The 22,219-nt window shown below is 45.4% G+C and overlaps 4 protein-coding genes and 4 non-coding genes across 8 annotated transcripts; 3 read left to right on the top strand and 5 right to left on the bottom strand.

Annotated features, from left to right (window-relative positions):
• Nucleotides 1-701: 701 nt before the first annotated feature.
• Nucleotides 702-817, bottom strand: Pdw03_rRNA28. Its single transcript, XR_010715624.1, has one exon. It is a non-coding gene; the product is annotated as a 5S ribosomal RNA (ribosomal RNA).
• A 2,522-nt stretch (nucleotides 818-3,339) lies between these two features.
• Nucleotides 3,340-3,455, top strand: Pdw03_rRNA13. The gene has a single exon (XR_010715609.1). It is a non-coding gene; the product is annotated as a 5S ribosomal RNA (ribosomal RNA).
• Nucleotides 3,456-5,491: 2,036 nt separating this feature from the next.
• Nucleotides 5,492-5,607, top strand: Pdw03_rRNA9. The gene has a single exon (XR_010715650.1). It is a non-coding gene; the product is annotated as a 5S ribosomal RNA (ribosomal RNA).
• A 1,525-nt stretch (nucleotides 5,608-7,132) lies between these two features.
• On the top strand, nucleotides 7,133-7,475 carry Pdw03_2699 (uncharacterized protein; the record flags this gene model as incomplete). The annotated part of the gene is made up of 2 exons (XM_066100267.1): nucleotides 7,133-7,301; nucleotides 7,354-7,475. The coding sequence occupies 2 exons, from the start codon at nucleotides 7,133-7,135 to the stop codon at nucleotides 7,473-7,475; spliced, it is 291 nt and encodes a 96-aa protein (XP_065955667.1).
• A 1,244-nt stretch (nucleotides 7,476-8,719) lies between these two features.
• On the bottom strand, nucleotides 8,720-8,835 carry Pdw03_rRNA35. The gene has a single exon (XR_010715631.1). It is a non-coding gene; the product is annotated as a 5S ribosomal RNA (ribosomal RNA).
• A 7,464-nt stretch (nucleotides 8,836-16,299) lies between these two features.
• Pdw03_2698 (Protein kinase-like domain) lies at nucleotides 16,300-17,815 on the bottom strand (the record flags this gene model as incomplete). The annotated part of the gene is made up of 4 exons (XM_066100266.1): nucleotides 16,300-16,582; nucleotides 16,635-17,004; nucleotides 17,060-17,084; nucleotides 17,141-17,815. 4 exons carry the CDS (start codon nucleotides 17,813-17,815, stop codon nucleotides 16,300-16,302), a joined length of 1,353 nt encoding a protein of 450 aa, XP_065955666.1.
• A 1,582-nt stretch (nucleotides 17,816-19,397) lies between these two features.
• Nucleotides 19,398-20,114, bottom strand: Pdw03_2697 (uncharacterized protein; the record flags this gene model as incomplete). The annotated part of the gene is made up of 1 exon (XM_066100265.1): nucleotides 19,398-20,114. The coding sequence occupies one exon, from the start codon at nucleotides 20,112-20,114 to the stop codon at nucleotides 19,398-19,400; it is 717 nt and encodes a 238-aa protein (XP_065955665.1).
• A 984-nt stretch (nucleotides 20,115-21,098) lies between these two features.
• Nucleotides 21,099-21,953, bottom strand: Pdw03_2696 (uncharacterized protein; the record flags this gene model as incomplete). Its single annotated transcript, XM_014674940.2, has 1 exon — nucleotides 21,099-21,953. The coding sequence occupies one exon, from the start codon at nucleotides 21,951-21,953 to the stop codon at nucleotides 21,099-21,101; it is 855 nt and encodes a 284-aa protein (XP_014530426.2).
• Between the last annotated feature and the right edge of the window lie 266 nt (nucleotides 21,954-22,219).

Below are 22,219 nucleotides of genomic sequence, written 5' to 3'. Positions count from 1 at the left end.
TTGAGAATACTTAGAGCTGCATGCCTTACCCTCATCTCATTACGATTAAGACTGCCATTTCCGGAAAAATATGCGACCGAGCTCCTTCTTTATCTATAAGCAATAAATTAGACCAGAGATATGTGCGTTCTTTCTTTGTGAGGTGAAGGCAAAGTGCAGGCGGCTCACGCCAATGGCATTTTGTTTCTTGCCGCTGGCCGCTGCACTTCGTGTCCAACACGAGGTTGAATTTTCCCAGTTAGGGAATGTCTTTTCCTAATCTGCATTATGCCGCTTTACACCGCATGGTATATTGGGGGCCCATAAATACCCATGTCCCAATCAATCCCCTTTGTTCCTTTCTCATTCCCCTCTTTGTGCTTAGTATTTTGTATGAAATGTACTCTTTTGCTTAAATGATCTGGCAGGTAATGAAGGTCTTATAAATAAATTGCTGAGTTTGGAAGACCGATGATAGGATGGTACCTAGTAAAGAAGAGGTTCTCTTTGGAGCATGTGCTTGCACATTTGTGACGTATGCGTTTCGAGAAGTAGCCTGTTATGATCAATACAACATGCGTGTGAGAAAAAATCAGCACGGGAGGGGAAGGACACGTCAGCGGTTCAGGGGTCTTCAGGGCATTCAGGTGAATAGGGTGAATGGACTGAAGAGTAGGGCGGCAGGAGGGGATTTCCTAACGAATCAAAAAGACCACGAAAAAAACATACAACAGTGAGGATTCGCTGGTGGTCACCCACCCAACTACTAACTCACCGGCGTGTGGCTTAAGTACGGCTGAGCGGACGGGAAGCCCTGTTTTCCACACCCTGTGGTCGTATGTACTATCTTTTGCAGAAATGAGATTCTCAACCTACAATGACAAATCTGAAATCACCACTTGTGCACAAGGTGCTCAGTGACCTTTAGATCAGGTTTATATCGTTTCCCAGGGGCCCAGGGGAAACTACGACTGGTGGTACAACGGTTTTTTCCGTAATAAGATACTGATTAAGGATTTGAGAGACTAGAAAATGCAAGTGAAACGAAGATTCCCTGCTAATCCAAGCCATAGTTGAAAGAAAGATCTAAACAGACTTACTTGGGACAGTCAGTTTAGGAGCTCCGGATATCGCTGCGAGTTATGTCGGTCTATAAATAGGTAACGTAATTCCCAAGCGAGCTGGACACCCCACTCAAAACGCGTCCATGAATTAGCACTTAATTGATTCAACCATCCACCATGCCACCAATACGCTCTGGTAGCTCTAAAACCCCAACAGAGCAAGAGGGTAGGATCTTGTTAGCTATACAAGCTATAAAAAAACAAGAGATTACCTCTATTCGGAAAGCAGCACGGGTATTCAAAGTGCCAAATTCAACCCTTTCTACGCGTCTTCTTGGCATTCAAAATCGCGCAAATTCTCATAAAAAAGTGAGATTGAAGAGGAATCACTTGAAAAATGGATATTCTCTATGGACGCTCGTGGTTCAGCTCCACGACCTTCAATGGTGCAAGAACGAATGTTCTACGTTCGCATCGCGGAATCAACCCATCATCTGCAGTCGGCAAAAATTGGGTCACTAATTACATTAAACGACATCCCAATCTATCTTCGAGATTCCCCAGACGTTACAATTACGAACGTGCTAAATGTGAAGATCCAAAAATTATTGGTGAATGGTTTACACTTGTTCAAAAAATGATTCTTCAATACGGCATTGACAACGATGACATTTATAACATCGATAAGACTAGTTTTGCAATAGCATTAACCGTAACTGCTAAAGTTATTACGAGATCTGAATACTACGGTCGGCGATCACTTTTACAACCTGGAAATCGCGAATGGGTGACTGCAATTGAATGTACAAATACTTCAGGTTGGGCACTACCTCCATGCATTATTTTCAAAGGCAAAGTATTCATTGAATCTTGGTTCGACAATCTTCCAAATGATTGGCGCTTTGAAGTCAGTCCTAATGGATGGACCTCTGATGAAATTGGCCTTCGATGGCTTGAAGAACTATTCATTCCATCGACTTATTCACGGACAAAAGGTCAATATCGACTTTCTAGTCGAGGTAGTGAATGGGAGCCAAAAACACCAACAAATCACATTCAATTATTGAAACAAGCATCCTCAATCAAAGCATTACTTCGTCAAAGATCCCGAAGCCCGCCAAGTCCACTCAATTTAGCGATAAACCAGGTTTTGAAAGCTTGCCATATGACGATGCAATCAGCAGCGATTCTTGAGAAAGAAGTTCACGATCTACGATCGGAAAACGAGAAAAAGAAGCAGAAAAAAACTCGATCTCGAAAGCAGATACCTGCTACAGAGGGCTTATCAGTTCAGGAAGCTACTGCTTTAATTGTGCAACCAGACGAAGTGATTGAACCTCCCCGCCCCCAGGTCCGCGCGCACAGGGAAGCACCTTTATTACCAATAACAAGGGCATTACCGAAATGCGGTGCATGTGGAAATCAGGGCCATAGAAGAGATGCATGTCCAGATAGACCTAGAATTTAGCTGATTGAATTTGATGGAGTTTTGGTTGAAATAAATGCGTTTAAAATTAATAGGCTGGGTGGGGTGGCCAGCTCGCTTGGAAGATTACGTTACATGTTGGTTGTTGTTAGGATATTGCATTCGACATTTTGGTTGAACTTTCTCGACATGCATAGCAATGATGGTAGTTTAAGATTCATTTATGTATTGATCAACAAATCAGGCTTTGGGAACTGATAGCCAGTTTGTCATCTCATCGTGCTCCTGTAAAGTGACCTGACTTTGTAACGTCCTATTTGTCTTAAGCCTTAAGACGCGACAATCGAATAACGCGGTATTCATACAAGTATTGTTTGACGACTTCGGTCATCAAAGGAGTATAACGGTATTAGCATGAATCTTTGCCTAAAGTGATCAAAGGAGTGATAGGCCGAGTAGTACCCGCTATTAATCGTTGTCTGTTTAATGCTTTGGAGAGATTCTTTGCCGGTCGCTACTATCAGCCAGAATTGCTAAGGTACTGTGACAAGTCCTTCTTCTATGTAGGGGGTTTTTTTGCCTACTCTTCCTTTGTAGAGATCTTTCTGTAAGTATACCGAGTATATTTAAAAGCCGGCCAAGATTTAATAGTGCCATCAAAAGTGCTCATCTCATGGACCTCCGTATGAAACAGCAACGGATTCAACTTACTGTCCACATAAGCGCCAAGATAGTGATACAGTTGCGACCTGTGTAAAGATCTCATCGGGTGTTTTTTTTTAACCCAAGCCGTGAAGCTGTTGACCATCCCATATCTCTCGCTGTGCAATTGTTTTGACATAATGTCTTTTCCCTCACAGAACAATACATACGACCACAGGGTGTGGAGAACAGGGCTTCCCGTCCGCTCAGCCGTACTTAAGCCACACGCCGGTGAGTTAGTAGTTGGGTGGGTGACCACCAGCGAATCCTCACTGTTGTATGTTTTTTTCGTGGTCTTTTTTGCCTTTGTGCAGCTACCTAATTGGGGACTATGGGTGAATTGTTGAGCGAGATTTTAGGCTAGATCGAACGCAAAAAATTTAGCTAGCAGTATCTTGGTCACGAGCTGTGCACAACCTTGTGGAAGGTCTTTATATTGTCTGCTAAGCATGGCTAAAATCTACATTTCGAATAACACTGTGGGCTAGGGCGATCTTTTTCTTATAGTAAGTAACTGGTGGGCGGATTTGCGAAGTATCGCACCTGGCACTGCACAGCTACCAGCCTCACTCTGATATCTACTCGACGATCTAGACCCATTTCAGAATTTCCAAACAGCTAGCCCTTCGGACTTCACCATGGAGATTGGGGTTTCCGTCAAGTTTTATCTATGTTGCATAGAGAAGAAGTAGGGTGTTTGTTGAACAAAATGGGCTTAATGACACTCTCATGCACAATTCATAATGCCCAAAAAACTGTATTCAGAGATAAGCCCGTGGCATCTCCATCTTCCCACTATACTGCCCAGGCCCCAATCTGAATACACTTGTAATATCTGTTATGACAAAGCAACCTCAATACACCCCGTGGCAGCTTGACTAAACGAGTGGGTATTTCCTCTGGCCCAGAGCACCCTTTCCGAAGGTTGGTTAAGGGAAACCTTTATTTGGATGAGTTGCTTGAAGGCGAGTACAGCAATCTAAAATGAAATTGCCTTGATGAAAAGACCGATGGATGGTTAAAGATCGTCCTTCATAATGAGAATAAGTAGGAGTGAAGCTGACTTATTTATCTTCGTGGATACCTTGGTATAGGAAGACAAGAAACCGGGCCTTGCTCACAACTCAGACTTGTCGAGTCTCCGGTTCCTAGGTATAGGGCGTACGGGGCACGGTGTCCAGGTCAACCACATGGAACAAGATTTCTTTGGCCTTTGAATGGGACGACGATGTCATAATTTATGACCAAATCTTTCTTCCAGAAGGACTAAAAAAAATGATTGGAAAAACTGAATGGCATATCCTATCGTATCAGTTTGCGACTTGCAGCCCTCAAATTCATCTTGTTACACTGAATTTTCTGCAGCTTTCTTTTTAGCTTCGTATCCGTCCAATTTTAAGTAGATTCACGCGAGAGACAGCCGTAGTGGAGTGATTTACGTTTTGAAGAATACGTTTATCCGGTTTTCATGACTTCCTTTCGCCAGTGTCTATAGAATGTCGACAACCGCTAGCCAAGGGTCGACCCCCAGAAATGACTAATGCTTTCAATAATGCTGATATTGACTTATCGGGGCACTTTCATCCAAGAAGGACTGCGTGTCTCCTGTCATCTTCCGATATATCTCGACATCTGCGACTGGTCAGGTCGAAATTTCCCGGGCAATCCTGAAGGAGTCGAGCAACATAGAAATAGTTCGTTTAGTGCATTTAGAAAATTCAACCCGGGAATACAGGTAAATTGTTTGGGGCTGGCCCCCTTGCAGACTCTGGTCACCATTTGCAATGTATCCACCACTAATCGAGGTATGGAATATATGTTGACGGGCGATTATAATCAATTAGTTATATTAGATTGTAGTTCAGTTAAATAAATAATCAATCACAATATAATAAATCATGTATTTAGTTGAGATAGCTTGATGCAAGAACTATTTATAGTACCTGCTTTGAATAGTTAAAGCCGAATACATCTGGAGATGAGTAAGCAGTATTATGTGTACTACTTTGAGCGTATCATATACCTGCCTTTCGATGTCGTCAAACGCAAACATTGCGATGCTCCTATGCAACTACCTAGAGGCCATACTGATTAGACTAACATGTTCCTAGTATCCACCTTTTGTCCCAATACCATCGAGATGATTACCATATGTGCGTACGATCTTATAGTTCAGGTGAGAGGGTCAGTGTAAGTGGTCACATGACCTGGGTCACCCTGTTTATAGTGCACTTTCCATATTATCACACACTACCTCACACACTACCTACACCCATCCTTTTGTCCCATATAGTCCTCTTCCACACGAAACCTGACACATACGACCATAGGGTGTGGAAAACAGGGCTTCCCGTCCGCTCAGCCGTACTTAAGCCACACGCCGGTGAGTTAGTAGTTGGGTGGGTGACCACCAGCGAATCCTCACTGTTGTATGTGTTTTTTCCTTTCTTTTTTGTTCTTCGTTTATCTAGCTCACAATGCCGCTATGGCATTCTAATTGGCGTGTCTTGATCTATCATGCTAACACTTATTCTACCATAGGAGTCACACTTCAATGAAGAAGTAATCTGGTTGATCGAAATAACTTGCGCCCTCTAGACAGTACTTGTTGCCGATAGACCTCCACGCCTTTCTCTTGACTCGACTCCGAGCCTCTTAGGCATCGATCGCCTTGTGCTAAGGTTCTCCGCGGTATAACAGCCTCCTTGTTTATGCAGAGGATAAATGTATAACACGTGATGTAGATACTGAATTATCACCTAGAAGAGTATGGATTTTTTCGGGGGTTTGAATTTTGAAATCCGATGCTTAGTACACTAAAGCTACTGCAAGGGATAAGCAAGCTTCTCAGAGGGAAGGTTGAATGTGTTAGACACGAAGTTCCGCCATAATACATTTGATCTCTTACCAGATTTATCGGGGATGATAGAAGCATAGGGAACATCATAGCGTAAATTTCATTGAAGTATATCTTCCGATCTGTGGGCTTTGCTATCCGATCTATTTCGCGAAGCTAGTTTATGATGAAGACATCAGGTCGTAGTCATCTACCTCTCTAACCTAACTGAACTACTGGTTAGGAAGGAGGATGACGCTGGCTCCCCAACTTGGATTAATTCTAAACCTATCATACGAGTGAAGATTTTTCCCTTTCTTTTTGATATTCGCTGTATTTTAGTTATCCTATCCCAGATTGCCGTTGTAAGGGTAGAACGCCTTGTGAAAATCTGAAAGTTAGACACAATAAGGTGGTTTGGAATGAACGGTCAACACTTCAAACGCGTATCAATAGGCTTTCACGATAGTTGCAGAGATCTGATTTTGCACTCGGGCTATGTCTACTGATTAATTAAGGTCACTTTATTTTGATTATCCCTAACCACTAGGGGGGATTTTCAATGGGGAAAAAAGGGAATAAAGCGAAGACCTAGAGAGCCTAGCTTTATATAATTGTATTATTTCTTTTATTCTAACTTAATCGCTTCTAAGGCGATTGATTTTCCTCTCTGCCGAGCGCCAAAAACTGACCAGCTCGCCAATCTATGTGGCAATTTAGGTTGCTAGCCATCCCTCGGTGAGGACCCTATTTCTTTCTAAATCCTCAACGTAGTCCTCAAGTCAAAGATTGCTATTTTTTATATAACAGTACTTTATATTACCTTTCCTATCATCCGCAGTTACTTTGCTGGTCTAGAAGTCTTACTATAATAAGAGTACCTGCAATCATCTATTACTACTCTCATTTCTCTCTTGTATTAATCACAAAAGGATTATAAACACTTACAACAGTCTACCCTATAAAGATTCACCACCTCCACAATGGCGGTGTAGAGATCTGCAAAATTTAGTCCTAATGAAATTTAGCACTCTGTATTCACCATGTATTGCTTTGCTCTTGAATTCTTCCTTCTTCAACTACCCTCTCTACCATACAATTCAATTCAATTCAATTCAATTCACTATGGAATACCCTGAGCCCCCTATTGAAGAGGTCCCTCGTACCCCAAGCCCCCCATCCGAACCACCGGATTCCGATACCGAGTCCTTTACCGCCGATACCACCAATTCCGCTACTTCTGCTATGCCTTGTGAGCCCTTTCCGATGGGTAATCTTGACCGGAAATTACAACGTTGGAACTGGCTAGAGCGAGATACTGCTATCCAAGTGCTTACTTTGGATAGTATTGACCGGTCGAAACAAAGAATTGCGGATTATCTTGGTATCACCCGGAACCAAGTACGCTGGGCGATTGCACGAGGTACTCCTACGCCTCGTAAGCCCCCGGGTCGAGTCCCGAAATTGATAAGGAGTGAAGTGGATGATATTATTACTTTTATCACTACAAATGAGATCAATCGCCGGCTTTCGTACGAGAAGTTAATTAATATTCCATCTCTTAATATCTCTGTTGATACACTTCGACGAACCTTGGCTAGTAGGGGATATAACCGGCGTGTTGCGCTTGGTCGACCTGATATAAAGGAGAAGAATCTCCTTGAACGCCTCACTTGGGCACGAGCTCACGTTAACTGGACTCGTGATGATTGGTGTCGAATAATCTGGACTGATGAGACCTGGGTAACCCCTGGATACCACCGCAAGGTACGAGTGACTCGGCGAGCTGATGAAGAAAGGCACCCTGACTGCCTTCGACCTCGACGCCGGAAATGTGGAGGATGGATGTTTTGGGCTTCGTTTTTAGGCCTTGAAAAAGGCCCGTCCCTCTTTTGGGAGAAGGAATGGGGCTGGATTGATGCCGAAGGCTATGTCTCGCACATTGCTCCTTTAATGGAGGGGTTTTTTCGCCTTCGAAAGGATCGAAACCCAATTGTTATGCAAGATAATGCGCCTGGGCATTCTGCTAAAGAAACAATTGAATACTTTGAGGAGCTTGGTGTTTGTATAATGGCGTGGCCTGCATTTTCACCGGATTTGAACCCTATTGAATCTGTATGGAATTGGATGAAGGATTGGATAGAGGAGAAGTATGGAGATCAGCATATGACGCCTACTATACTCCGAGGGGTTGTTCGTGATGCTTGGGATGCTGTACCGGAGGATTTCTTGAATGGGCTGATTGAGAGTATGCCTGCTCGGTGCCAGGCGGTTATTGATGCTCAGGGGGGTGCTACTAAGTACTAAGTGTTGTATGTAGTAGTGGCATTGTATATGAGAAATTGTTGTATGTTGTGTGTGAGAGAAATGGAGAGTTGAAAGGTTGAGAACTGTTTTTTAAAAGAATAATGTGGTATCAATTTGTAAAATACCATATTAAATACTACGCTAATTTATACGCTAGTACGCCACTGTGGAGGTGGTGAATCTTTATAGGGTAGACTGTTGTACACAAGCTCAAGACAGATCTAAATTTAACAACACGTTAAACTTCAAAAGGAAATTCTGTAAACTCAACAGAATCCACTTTCTATAAATTCCATCCAGTCAGATTTAGGTTGACGGACTTCTCTTTGTTTCTTCGACGACATTACTCATCCACAGCAGCAGTTGTGAGCTAGATAAACGAAGAACAAAAAAGAAAGGAAAAAACACATACAACAGTGAGGATTCGCTGGTGGTCACCCACCCAACTACTAACTCACCGGCGTGTGGCTTAAGTACGGCTGAGCGGACGGGAAGCCCTGTTTTCCACACCCTATGGTCGTATGTGTCAGGTTTCGTGTGGAAGAGGACTATATGGGACAAAAGGATGGGTGTAGGTAGTGTGTGAGGTAGTGTGTGATAATATGGAAAGGTAAGTGCACCCAACCCTCTATCGAAACCCATGGTGCAATCTATGTATGTAACTATACGTACCGGATTTTCCCTGGTGGTTGGGGCTTTCCAATTTGAGCTGCCGCCGCTTTTATGAGGGTGCTCGGGCTCAGATTAGTGATCATACTCAGTTCAGTCACGTGCAGAATGACTGATGCTCAGTGAGTGCTCATTGGATGTTCACTGATTACTCAGTGATGCTCAGTGTCCAATCAGTGAGCAACACTGATGCCCTCAGCACGCCGCAGGCTATACCCAGAAGGGATTAGCCCCACAGGGTAGTTCATACCGTGGTAGTTAGGTCGTTGATGGCATTGCTGCTGCCCTCAGTTTTTGGAGCACTACATCCAACCAAGAAGATACATCATGACCAAGTGGCGCAGGAAAGAGCGGTGAACTCCGTCCGTTTCAGGATGTTGTCTCTCTCTGTCTTCTAATTGAGAGCGGCTCGAGCTCAAAGTCTTGGATATAAAAGCAGACCGTGTGCCAACATTAGTATGTAATTATTCACACGCCTTCTATTCAAAAATCTTTTACCTAGTACCCTGATCTAATATCGCGTTCTTTTATTTTGAATATATCCCCTACCTCTAGGCCGCACCGCACTTGATTATGGGCAGAAAAGACTTTTTTGCTAAGCGCGATGAGATTGCTGAGACGAAACGCCGTCTACAGCGAGAAAGGAATGGCTATGTCCCTGGAGCCCATCGACAGGAGGACTTAATTCGGGATAAATACAAAAGGCTTCCTAAGACCAAAAGTTTACATCATGAAACTATAAATCTTTGACTGAAGTGAGTTAAGCCGCATCTGAAGTGGCAATCCCTTCCCGTTCATGAATAAAGCTGACCTTCCCTTAGTTTCACTGCAGACCCAGAGAATGGGTTTGAATATTGTTGGATGCCTCAGGCATCACATGTAGGATAGACCAACTAGATAGTCTTCCTTCCACTCTCACCTTCTCTCTCTCCCCGTCCATAAAATTGAATACTGTTTTACCTGCATACATACTATCATTGTATTTGCATCAAATATTAAAAAACTTCCCTTGGTTGTCCGGCTCCAAGTCATAAGATGATCAAGGAATTCATCCGCTGGTACACAAGTTCTATTCAAGGACGACTGAACGAGGATGAGCTACCCACGGTGAGAACCGTGAGTGCGCATGCAGAACGATTCTTTAGTGGATTTAAACAATTCACAAAAACTAAAATCGTCCCAGATGATCGAAAGGAAATAAAAGCGGTTGGTTTACTCGCCATTTCCCCTCTAAGATCATCATAAACAATTCTAACCTCGAAATAGTAGATTAAAAAAAAATTTGACAGCAGATGGCATCTTGTGGACCAAAAGAAGGAGAAGCTCAACTTCACAAGGCAGGATTTTCTGAGAACAGTCTCGTCTTTATGGCAGACAGATCACCAAACATTTATTCCTAGGTTGCTCAAGGCCGTCATCTTGTTCGCTCTTCAAATGTACCTCTTTACTAGAGCAAGAGTCGGATCTTTCATACCCTCTAGCGAGGACAAACATAAAAGGGGTCTTCGATACAAAGTAAGGCTCCTTAATCCAGCGATGTCTATCTAAAATTAACCTTGGTTCCAGCATATTGACTTGATTCTATTCCCATCATCTACGGCTCCTTAGGCGGTGGAATGGAGGGTCAATCAGGTGTGGCTCAAGAATAACCGATGTCCACAATACACTGTGTGAGTTAGAAAAGGCCCAGTGGCATGATTATTGGATGTAAGAGACTTTGCTAATAGGTACTTCTAGATTCGGGATTGATATCCGGGACAGCAATAGACCGCAATTTACGTCGGGCCACCTTCTTCTCTCCCCCGCGCTGGCACACGGCGCTCTCTTTCAGGTAAGCACCGTGGATGATCTAGCACAATTTAATCTTTCAAATGGAGAGATACCTTTGCGATGGAAGACCGAGTACTTAGAAAAGCCGGTCCTCAGACATACCACGGCGGATGGACCCTAGGAGACTCCTCTGACGAAGCAAAAATTCTGTTCCTATTTGCGTCAGATTTTTACTGCTGCGGGGTACTTTAGTGAATTGGCAAAGATCCATTGTATACGACGAAATCTAGGGAAGAAAATTGAAAGCAAGTCCCTACCACCACAAAAACACCCGAAAGCGATCAAAATACTAAAATATATTGTAGGAAGACATAGCTCTGCACCTATCTCTCAGATAATGGCACACCAGGGACTAGGCACTTTTCCAGAGCATTTTCAAGCCCATTGCTCCTCCATAGATACAGTGTCAGCTGTTCTCGACGAGGAAGATCGATCTGACCATATTGAATACTTTCAAGGTTATGTCCAATTTTACGAGCGTGGTTTGCCAGGCGAATTGCCAGCAGAAACCAAAGAAAGTATTCTAGAAAAACCAGATATGCTGAAAATAAGAGATCGAATTGAATTGTTTGAACAAAGCCACGACGAGAAATCCCTCAAGAGCGAAAAGTTGATATACAGGAAGCGCTGGTTCGACATCGCCTTTTTGAGCTCAGGCAATATCAAGACCGGTGGGTACGGGAGAGAAGAGACCGGAAAATTATCAATCGGGGAAAGGAAGAGCCGACGAACTTGGAAAATGACATTTGCACGCGGGCTCAAATGTTGAATATGCCAGAGGTTGCGCGAATTGCGATAGCCATATCCTGCACCAAAGAGCTCTCTTTTGACGAAAATCTTCTTTTTGTCTAAGATCTACAAACACAATGTACCCGTGATTTTGATGTGGTTTACCTCCCAAATGAAAGCCCAATTCTAGGGGTTTATCCTGCAAAAGGTTGCCAAATCAACATTGGAAGGTAAGTGCCCCGATTCAATGACACGGCCAATACTAACTCTGCTAGTCTGAGGAAATATAATAGAAGTGCCCACATTCAAGAATGTGTCCGCCGTGAGAAAGCTTTTGACCTTCAAGTATCAGATTCAAGCATGCGGTTTAGTTATGAATGCATGGAATGGTTTTTGTCAAGTCAGTGGCGGGACCATTGTGATGCCCATCTCTAGTCATGGCAAACCCAGCACTGGGAAGTAATTATATATCGCCATACCATCATTCGCCCCGGCTACTGCCCCTTTTGCTTATAGGACCCGGAGCTTTTTGCGGAGGACAGTTTGCGATACTGGCTGTGAAGTGATAACCTGAGGGAACACAGTTAAGGGCAGCATTTGGCTAGGATTCGGAATCGTCAGACAAAGCCGCTATGCAGATGCTCTCAAACCTTTAATAGTGAGCGTGACCTTCGGCATCACTTGCACGACGCGCATGGGCTAAAAGAAACCATGTGGCAAAATCCAAAGCTACCCAATAAGAGAAAGCGCGCTTGCAAGGGGCAGTCAAAAAGCTGTTTAACAGAACCGGAAGAGGAGCGTCTTAAGAAAATCTAATTCCATCACTACCTACCTCCACGTCATGAACGTGAGCACTGTGTGTCAGAAAAATCATCTGCCACCTTCCCGGCCTTGCTTTCGCTTGTCGGAGAAAACCAGGAACAATCCCCCCGCCATAGTATGGGTGACAAATCCAGCATGAGCAGCAGAAGCAACTCACTGGAACTATGCTTCTCGGAAGCAGGTTCTCCACTCAGCTCGGGGCCAACCACACCAGGTCTTGAGGCTATCGATCCTCGAATCATCGAGCCTTTTAAATTCAACAAGGAGGATGCACGCTAGTCTTGTGATCAAGCTGCTTTTCAGCTGAATTCACACAATATCCCACCAGAAGAGGGCGAAATCACAAGAATGTCTATCAGCGGCATAGAATAGCCGCAACCTCCCACCCCAAGCTTTGCCAGTCAGCCTCCTGGACACTATGCTATCAATGAAGCGAACGAGGAGAGGAAAGTCTTGCAAGATTGTCTCACCTCCATATCTGCCTACGACCAAACTGTTAGCGCGGAACATCAGTGTGAGAGTCATTTACAAGCATAGGAAGAAGGCGGCGATGAAAACCTATCTTGTGTTGATCAAACCCCTGTCAGCAGCCCTCGCGGACCCCTCACTAGAGCCAAGGCAAGAACCCAACCGCCTCAGCAGCATCCAGATAATTTGAGCAGTTGCAAACCCCGCCAGAGGCTTAATGCAAAGGACACACGGAAGCTACGTGAGCTCAAGACCCAGAATCTGACTCTAAGACAGATTGGGCCTCATTTCGCGGAGATAGATATGGCGTTCCTGCGACAGGCTTGGGTGGAATTGAAGCCTTCTCAGGGATGCACCAGATCACGGGCTAATCGGAAGGGCAACTGAATCATGTTTTTCAATCAATAGTGTCTTATTTGTGCTTGGTCATTATTTGTTTATACAAACTTTGCTTTTCAGCTACGGAATCCGATTATGTGCCGATCTTTGGAAACTAGGCTCCTTATCAGAGTCTCGGGAGATCCCTAGCTGGGCGAGAGTATAAGATCTACAACTCAGGTGGCTCTCATGCCTACCAATTCATAGTCTCGCCATCCAAGGTATAAACGTATTGTACGCTAATCTCGAGGTGCAGACACCCGTCACTTTAGCGCAGCCAATTTGGAGCATGATGAGCCTCCTTTTTAAGTGGGCTGGCTGATAAAACTTTTAATGATAATCAATTCGTCATCTCTATGAAGGTAACAAGGCAAACACAAGCAACTCGCGGGCTGTTCTGACGAAAACTTAATACAACCATCCTGTTACATGTAAAAAATAGTTACATTACAATTATATACCCGCACCGCCACAGTTGAACAAGATAGCGTAGTAAGTAATTAATGAAAGTAAAGTAATGTACCATATATGTTTTACCATATTATTATGTTACAGCCTCACCACATCAGTTGTCATCTTTTTCTTTAGTAAACGTAATCTACGATTTCAGTTATCCTTCTAAAGGATAGTATGCCAGCATTAGATAGTTTTCTCAAGAAAATTAAATTTCAAAGCCCTAGCCCTCAATAATTTGACTTCGTTGAAGGGATCCTTGCCTTTGTCGGATGGTCTTGGTTTTCGGTCAAAGCTGAAAACGATGGGTCACCAGCCGCCTGCAGTTTTATGACCGTGTTCAACGAACGGTCGTTAGCTTGTCCGAAGACTAGTCAAATCTAGTCGCGAAAAATTTCACACAATAGCACAGAGTCAACACATGGAATTTGATGTGTTCTTAAAGCAATTGGAAATATAGGAGTCAGGGATTAGCGGTGAAAATGCCGGTGGTGACTCGGAAATTGATGGCGCAAAGGTGAGGATTTACCTCCAGCGATAGCAGCCAACAGGACAGAACAGCCCCCAAGGCTGCAATTAGAAGAAGAACAGCTGACACTCCAACTGTGCAATCCAAAAGCGCAACGCAGTTGCGCTCGAGTCCTTGTATGGGCCATTGTATATCCATCCAGCCACCACAAGAGAGAACCCAAGCCCAGGTAATCCACAAAGAGAAGGAAGAGTACGACGACTCGCAGTGGGCGATCAAAGTAAGTACCAACTACCGTGGCCGTAATCTTCGTCAAACACGAGAAAAGCGCAAACAGCGGAAAACAGATCATCAACTGATATGGCGCACTAAGGAGGCTTCGCAAGAAAATGGTTATTCGGAGATACTGATGTTTGGTGGTTAACATAAAATCGAGAAACAACGTGAGGGCACGTACGACGAGTAAAGAGGGAAATTAACTGGTTAGCCCTAACACCACTTCTCTCCCTGTTTGAATTTTTTTGGTCCAGCTCAGTCCTATGTGCACTGCCAGTAGAATAATCTTCGGCGTAGACACGGCAAGGTCGAGTCTCAGGTGTAATGAGGTTTTCTGAACTGCTCGACGAGATAACACGAGAAGGACAAAGCTAGCGAGTAGTAACCCCGTGGTCAGTAGTGCATGCACTGTAGTCGGAATCTGCATGACTGGCTTGTTGCTATGGTGTAAGAACAAAGGGGACTTCAGCCCTAAGCCCGGATTGCCAGCTACGGTGCTTACTAGATTAGCTCTGTGCTGTAGGTTCCAACGGCATGAAGCCACCTATCTCGCGTTTTCTAAAGAAAATGGCTTAGAGTTCAATAAGTCTGTTATATGCTCTTATTCGTCGTCATTCACAGACGGCATTGTCCCTCCTAGGAACCACCGAGTCCCGGGAGCCCCTAAGCTCCCGGGAACCTGTAGGTGGGCCCTAGGAGCGAAGGGCCGGTAAATGACCATTTAGAATATGCAAGACAATGCCTATGTTCGAGTTCGGCAATTAATTATCCATGACGGGGAAATCTATGAAGCCGTGACTACACCCCATCTACTGGACTATTTTTTATTGCTCTACATCGCTATCTCCAGCCGCGGAAAGCAAATCTCCTATCGAACAAGCGACTGCCTTTCGTTCCTTTCCGAAATAGAACTGACCACCAACAATCATGATCTGATAGTCGTTACTTCCAAGAAGCTATACTTATTCACCAAGGCTTATAGAGACTAATAATGACCTACACGCCACTAATTTACACGCCACTATCCTAGACTTGCCGACCGAGAGCTTTTGGGTGATAGCCAAAGGACTTCATCTCTTCGGAAATCTGGCGACCGATGCTGACGTGGATCAGGGAGATGGCATTGTGAAAGACGAGTCTGTTCTGGCGAAGGCTTTGAAAGTGCGCAGTGCTAGTGGTAGAAACGCTTCATTATCATGCAATATGCAATCTCTCATAAAAAAAAAACAGACTGTATGTAACCGATACTCTCAGAGAACACGTCAACGCTTTACATCGCCTGACTCTGTTCGCCAAAATCGTGTCTTTGCTCGTGATCGCTTTGGAGCTGGCCGACATTTCAATGTAGAGCGATGAAAGTCGATAATCAATGCCCGCCTGAGCTCTTCATTCCAAAGGATATTGTCGGGCCGAAGATCTTCGTGGAAGATTCCTAAAGCTTCGATTTCCTTATTCGATTTGTTAATATTTTTGAGAAGCCCCGGCGTCAGCTCCATCGTTGCTGTGCTTTCGCCCCCCCAGCCCATAACGAGCATGTGACGAATCTCTCCAGCCCCATGAAGAAAATAAATTTTTTTCAAGTCGATTGTACCGAGGAAAACAGGCACAGCGGATGCTTGAGCCTTCCGCAGGACTTGATATACCTGCGCCTCGCGGGAGACTTCTTTCCAAAGACCCGACGTGGTCCCTTTCCCAACGACAACATAGCCATATTTATCACAAATGAGTTTAAATGGCGCGCCGTATGCCCCGCAATTTCCAAGGGGCGTACATCGATCAATGTTTTCATCCAGTTGTGCTTTGAGCAACCCCACTAAATCCTCCGCGGTGATGGAATGTTTCATGACATCTTGGCCCCGACGATGGAGCTTCATGTTTGGGCAACTGTCGTCTAGGATACCTCCAGTCTGCAACCCGAGTAAGCATCGTTGGGTGCAAAATTGCGCATCATGGCGTTTGGAATGGCCGCCTTTGTCTTTCGCGGCCTCGATTTGACGAGCTGCTCGTTGCGCAGAAGGGGAAGATCTGATCTGGCTGAAGCCTCGTTTGCGTCCCGTCGCTTGATTCGAGTCGGAGCCTGACGAGTCTGGCGACTGCGTCCGGTGGCGCACATCCGAGGGCGCACAGCTGGCTTGAGACCTCGTGCGCACACGGCGACCCGCTGTCGGAGATTCCTGTAGAGGCGACGATGGTTGGTAGTCCGAACTCGATTCTGGACTCACATACTCTGGGTCGGTACTGTCGGATTGCGGAGAGATTTGCTGCAAGACTTCCTTGGGAGTCTGAGAAAGAGCGTGGTCGAAGCTCGTTGTCCACAAATGGAGCCGCGACTGTACAGTATTTCTCCATTCCTGGCCACGAACAGGGGAATGGAACGCCATCAAACACAGACACAGAACCCTAGCGATGGAGGTCTTCGGCTCTTGGAGACTCTGTTCGCTGTTAGGATCACAGAAAAAGTAGTACACTGTGCTAGGATCGTCGTATGGAACGCGGAGAAGGATACGAGCGACCCCATTCGTTACATAAGAGTACTCGAGTCCCTCCTGGATCATCACATGGTATTCCTGGACAATAGCGGAGCAGACGAGCCGCTCTGCATCGTATTTCAATTTTTCTGTGGGATCCGTAGGGGTTTTATTAGCTCTAACCATGCATTTCCATAGATCCATTTCCCTGAGCCCCACGCGAAGGGCTTCGACAGAAAGCTTGTGGGGCGGCTTGTATTCGACCGTAGTGAGGAGAGTGTTAGTGTTGCCGTTGACTCGGTTGATACAAAACTGATCAGGTCGGGGGTTGCGTATGCTTGATGGTTGGTTTGCATTTGCTTCGCTACCGCCTTTTGGATTGATAAATTTGGTGTGATTGTCGAACCAAATTCCGTCTCCAAGTCCGAACTCGTCTCGGGCAGCGTCGATTTTGCATAGCTCTGCAATGATATCACGGACGTGATCTTCCACGGCGATTCGCTCGTAGTTCTCGAGACCTTGCTCACTACTAATTGGGCGGAGACCGAATCGTCTAGCACAATCCTCAAGCGCAATCAAGGGGGTAAACAATCGTGCTGGGGCTTCCTCGGTTGGCTGGAGGTAGTTACACACAGAGCTATATATCTTTTGCTGTCGAGATGAACAATCGGTCCATAGTGCTAGTCGTGTCGGACAGTATTTTCCGATGGGAAGAGGTATGGTCCCTGTAGTCGAGCGAGATGGTGTTTCGAATCTCAATGGTCGGGAAAGTAAGCTATGGCAGAGGTGTAGGAGTTCTGCAAATGTCGTTTGTCGATTACGCTCTTCAGCCTGCTTCCGTCCCTCTTCAGCCTGCTTCCGTCCCTCTTCAGCCTGCTTCCGTCTCTCTTTTTCCTGCAAAAAGAGTTTCTTATAATCGGTGGGGCTGTTATTGGCCATTGGGTCGTCGAAAGGAAGAGAGGGATTAGGAATACCTATCCAGGTGCGACCGGCGCTAGCTGGCTTATCAGTTGATCCGTATTTCGGCAAAGATATTATCCGGGATCCGTTGCTGCTATGATTGGTTGTCGGAAGCTCAAGACAGGCTGAAATCTGAGGTGGGAGAAGGGACAATAGTTCTAGGCCTATGGCATGCAATCTAGAACCGATGTTTTGTATTATGTCCGTGTCGCAACCACGGCCCGGGGAAATTGTCAGAGTTCGAGTATAGTGGGGTTTTGGTCGCTGACAAATGTTGTGCCTTTTTGGCCGGCTGGTGCTGAGGCCAGGAGCAGATGTAAAGCGGTCAGTTCTATTTCGGAAAGGAACGAAAGGCAGTCGCTTGTTCGATAAGAGATTTGCTTTCCGCGGCTGGAGATAGCGATGTAGAGCAATAATAAATAGTTCAGTAGATGGGGTGTAGTCACGGCTTTATAGATTTCCCCGTCATGGATAATTAACAAGGTTTTGGGCCGCGCATAGCGCGGCCTCCCTCCCTTGCTAAACCCTTGTACATAGAAAATTAAGCTAACATGTCCAGATGTGTGGTGCCACCCTGAGACAGAAAAACTACATGTGATGTTTAGTCAGTCTTGTCCGCACAGATTGTTTAGAAAGGCACTTTGTCATTCTTTAGAGGAAGTTCAGAGTATTTTTTCATACCATTTCAGTGTTCTACAATCTCTTTCATAACAACATATATTGGAGAAAAAAACAACCACATTTCTGCTATTTTTAGCAAGTTATCTCCTTTCTCATGGCCTATCCATTATAGTCTTCTCTTTTGGAGCTAGGAGACCTAATTCTATAGGGACTATAGCCCTTGTACTTGCAAAGTCAGGTATATCCTCCGTCTTCTTAAGAAGATAATTGTGTAACCTGTCGGAAGGAAAGATTTTTTTAGGGGGAATAGTCCTTCTCATCAGTATGTATGAAATAGCAATTAGGACGGAGTTTAATGACCGCCTCCCGGAGGCGGTCAGTATTGCCGTCGGGCCAGGACTATATGTTCTTACCCTTCATGTTTTATTAGTTGGGGAAGAGAAGAATCCATCCTAGGAGTTCAGTTAATCTCTTTCACCCATCAGTTTGCTTCAAGTCCTTTGGATCTTCCCTTCTGTCGGAAATCAGTAAAGTGGTCCATCTGGAAGGCATCTGGCAAGGATCTCTGGAGGGGAAACTGACTCGCTGAGGGTGGGTCAGGTTTCGGCCTGACATAACCCAGTCAATTTGTATATAGCACAGATACATGTCAATGAACAAAAGGTAGGCATAGGTCAAATGTCGGTATTTTTTTTAAAAGTATAGAGGGTAATGTAAGCATATTGTTCTGCAGTTGGCTACATTACATGCTACTCGGCGTTAAGTCATTGGGAATAGGGATCCCGACGCCTTAACGATGAGCAAAGACCTACAGCTACATACCATGATAAGGACCAACGTAAGTCTACATCCACGCAATGAATACCCTATACATATCCCAACCTCGCTAACGGCGCTTACGCCTCTTAGACGTGTCGTCGGTCTCGGTTTCAACTGCAATCTAACGGTCAGCATGACCATCATTATCAGCAGTGGCCGTGGATTTCCTTGACTTCCGGGACTTCTTCTTCTTCCTCTCCGGTTCTGGGACTGGAGACGGAGAGCGCCGCCGTTTCGGGGACTCCGGAGGTGGAGACCCGTCTATTGACGTAGTATCATAATCATTATTAACGGAAGATTCACCTGGAGAAGAAGGTATAGAAGCCGCTCGGATTTGTGGTGAAGGTGTATCCTGGCGAGGGGAAGGGCTAGTAGTGGGGGATTCATTACGTGATATGGTAGTCCCAGGGGTTGAGGGCTCATCTGGCGTTGGAGCCTCGGACATGCCTTCACCGAGCGCACGGCGACGACGTCGGCCTGGTATAGTCGAAACGGAAGGTATAGCAGCCTTCGCTGTGGACAGTGCCCCAGACAGAAAAGAGAGAGATGAAACTACTATACAGAGACATTGCTGGTTCTGGTAGGTACTATATCCAACCCAATCATCTGAGGCCTGGAGCTGCCTCCCAGGAGCTGGTGTGGGGAAATTCTGCCAGCGTTCGGTTTTCGGCAACGCACAGACAACATTGAAAGAAGTCAATATCTCAGGCTTATTATCCAAGGCACGGGACCTCTCGTTATTGTACACAGTGGTACTAAGAACGAAGATTCGGCTACCGCCAGGATCAGTTGTCCCACTGGTAAAAGTACCAATGAAAGATAACGAACCATTGGCCATAGCAGGTGCGTATCTATCGTATTCCGAATCATTAGGGTCACCAGGAATACTAATGTTACGGACCTATCCGTCACCAACCAGTAGTGACCTACAAGGCACACCGATGGGCCACCGAGAGCCAACCAATCAATCAGTCAGCATTCACGTGCGGTACGACCGGCAGAAAGGGAAGGACTGCAGGAAGGCAGCCACTTTCGGCCTGCGACAAGCAAATGGCAATTCTACTCGATGATAACTTGGAGTACCCTTGAGTCCATGACTAGCACTATTAGTCGAAAGCATAGTTTAAACAACCCCAATTCTCCATGTAAAAACCCAGTTTTAAACCTTCATTAACCCCCCATTTGTAGTATGCAAACCGTAAGTTATCCATTCAGCGCGATTTTATAGACCGTGAGGCCCATTTGGATGATCCAGCGCTTGAATAGCGTTTTGCCAAGGGGTTTTTTCAGTCCATCCGCTGCCATATCAGCAGTCGGGATCTTGACGAATTTAACGTTGCCGGCGGCAACCTCTTCGCGTAGCCTGTGAAAGCGGATCGCGATGAGTTTCATCGCAGAATGAAATTCCGGGTTTGAAGCGAGAGCAATAGCTCCGTTATTATCCGCATAAATGGGGATTGGCTTCCTAAGAAACCCTTCAATTCCAAGTTCCGTAAGCAGCTGTGTTAACCAGATCGCCTCTTGTACTGCGAGGGATTCGGCAATGTACTCTGACTCTGTTGTAGAGAGAGCGACACAGGGTTGCTTTTTTGACGTCCAAGAAATAGCTCCACCAGCCATTTTGAACAAGAAGCCGGATGTGGAAAGTCCTTTCTCACTGTGTGGGCCAGCCCAATCGGCATCACAGTATCCACATACAGCTGCATCTTGCATGCTGGGGTAGAAAGAGATCGTGAGTAACTTGGTGCCGGTGAGGTAGCGAAAAACACGTTTCAGGGCTTGAAAATGTACGTCGCTAGGATTCTTGGCATGTTTAGCCATCTTAATAACAGCAAATGAGATATCTGGCCTGGTAAAGACCATTAACCAGATCAGGGTGCCGGTTCATAGACCGGTTATGGATGTCTACCTCGAGGAATTCGGCGTAGACTTGATCCATGAGATTGACATCCTTCTCATCTACCCTAAGGTTCTGGAGAAATGCATAACACTTGGGGTTTTCATTAATGGCTTTCTTGAACTGGCATGGTACATATGCCGAGTTTATCTTGCCATCAATAGATGTGAGATCACGAAGAGTTTCCTGGAACTTGCGTACAAACTCGCTAGCAGTTCCATTCTTCAAGCGAAGATCAGTCCACTTGGTATAGCGGGCGAATGAATGTTGATGGGATGTAACAGCGTACGTCGCACGCAGTTTCTTAAATGAGTCCCGTACATCAGTGTTTTGAGCGATATGAAAAAAAGGCTCTGGAGAGAGAGTGCCTCTTAGTAAGAGATTCGCTCTCGAATTGCACAGATCCCTGTTTGTACATTTCAAGTTATACTCTTTTCGGAGTACTATGTTTGACTCGATGACTTGCTTCACACGATCACGAATTTCAGCAACAGAGATGACAACAGTTGTAGTCTGATCACCTGCAAGATCCTGAGCTTCTTCATTAAGAAGATTGCGAACAGCTTCAGGACTGGAGTCCTGATACTCGGGGATCCTTGGGATTGGGATCCCATTAGAAATCATGAATGTGTAGTAACGGTTGTTAGCTGCAAGAGCTATGTAGAGAGCGGTTTCCCAGTCTCTGAAGTTGGATTGTCCCTCCAATTTTGGGACGGCAGATGAGATGTCAATCTCATGGCTGTTGATGGTAAAGTCCTCAATATTGTATGAGGCCTGCATGACGTCTTCTTCCGCACCGATGTGCTCGTCAAGAGAGGTATGTGATTGGCTCGCTACAGCGGGTAGCGAGTGGAATGTGGGGTTCGACGGTCCGATTTTCGGGTTGTCGAGGGTTGTCGGCGACGTGATTTGACGGCGACGAGGTAGGATCCACCTACAATGGATGAAGATCCCAAGGGGTAGGCGAGGTGTTAATCTCGTCCAATAGGGTGATGAAAACTCTGATTTTCGGGGTCAAAACGAGACCACAGAGGTTCCACAGTGAG

This window comes from Penicillium digitatum, chromosome 1 (genome assembly GCF_016767815.1).
Source record: "Penicillium digitatum chromosome 1, complete sequence".
Lineage (NCBI taxonomy): Eukaryota > Fungi > Ascomycota > Eurotiomycetes > Eurotiales > Aspergillaceae > Penicillium > Penicillium digitatum.
This window is presented reverse-complemented; position numbering and strand designations above follow the sequence as displayed.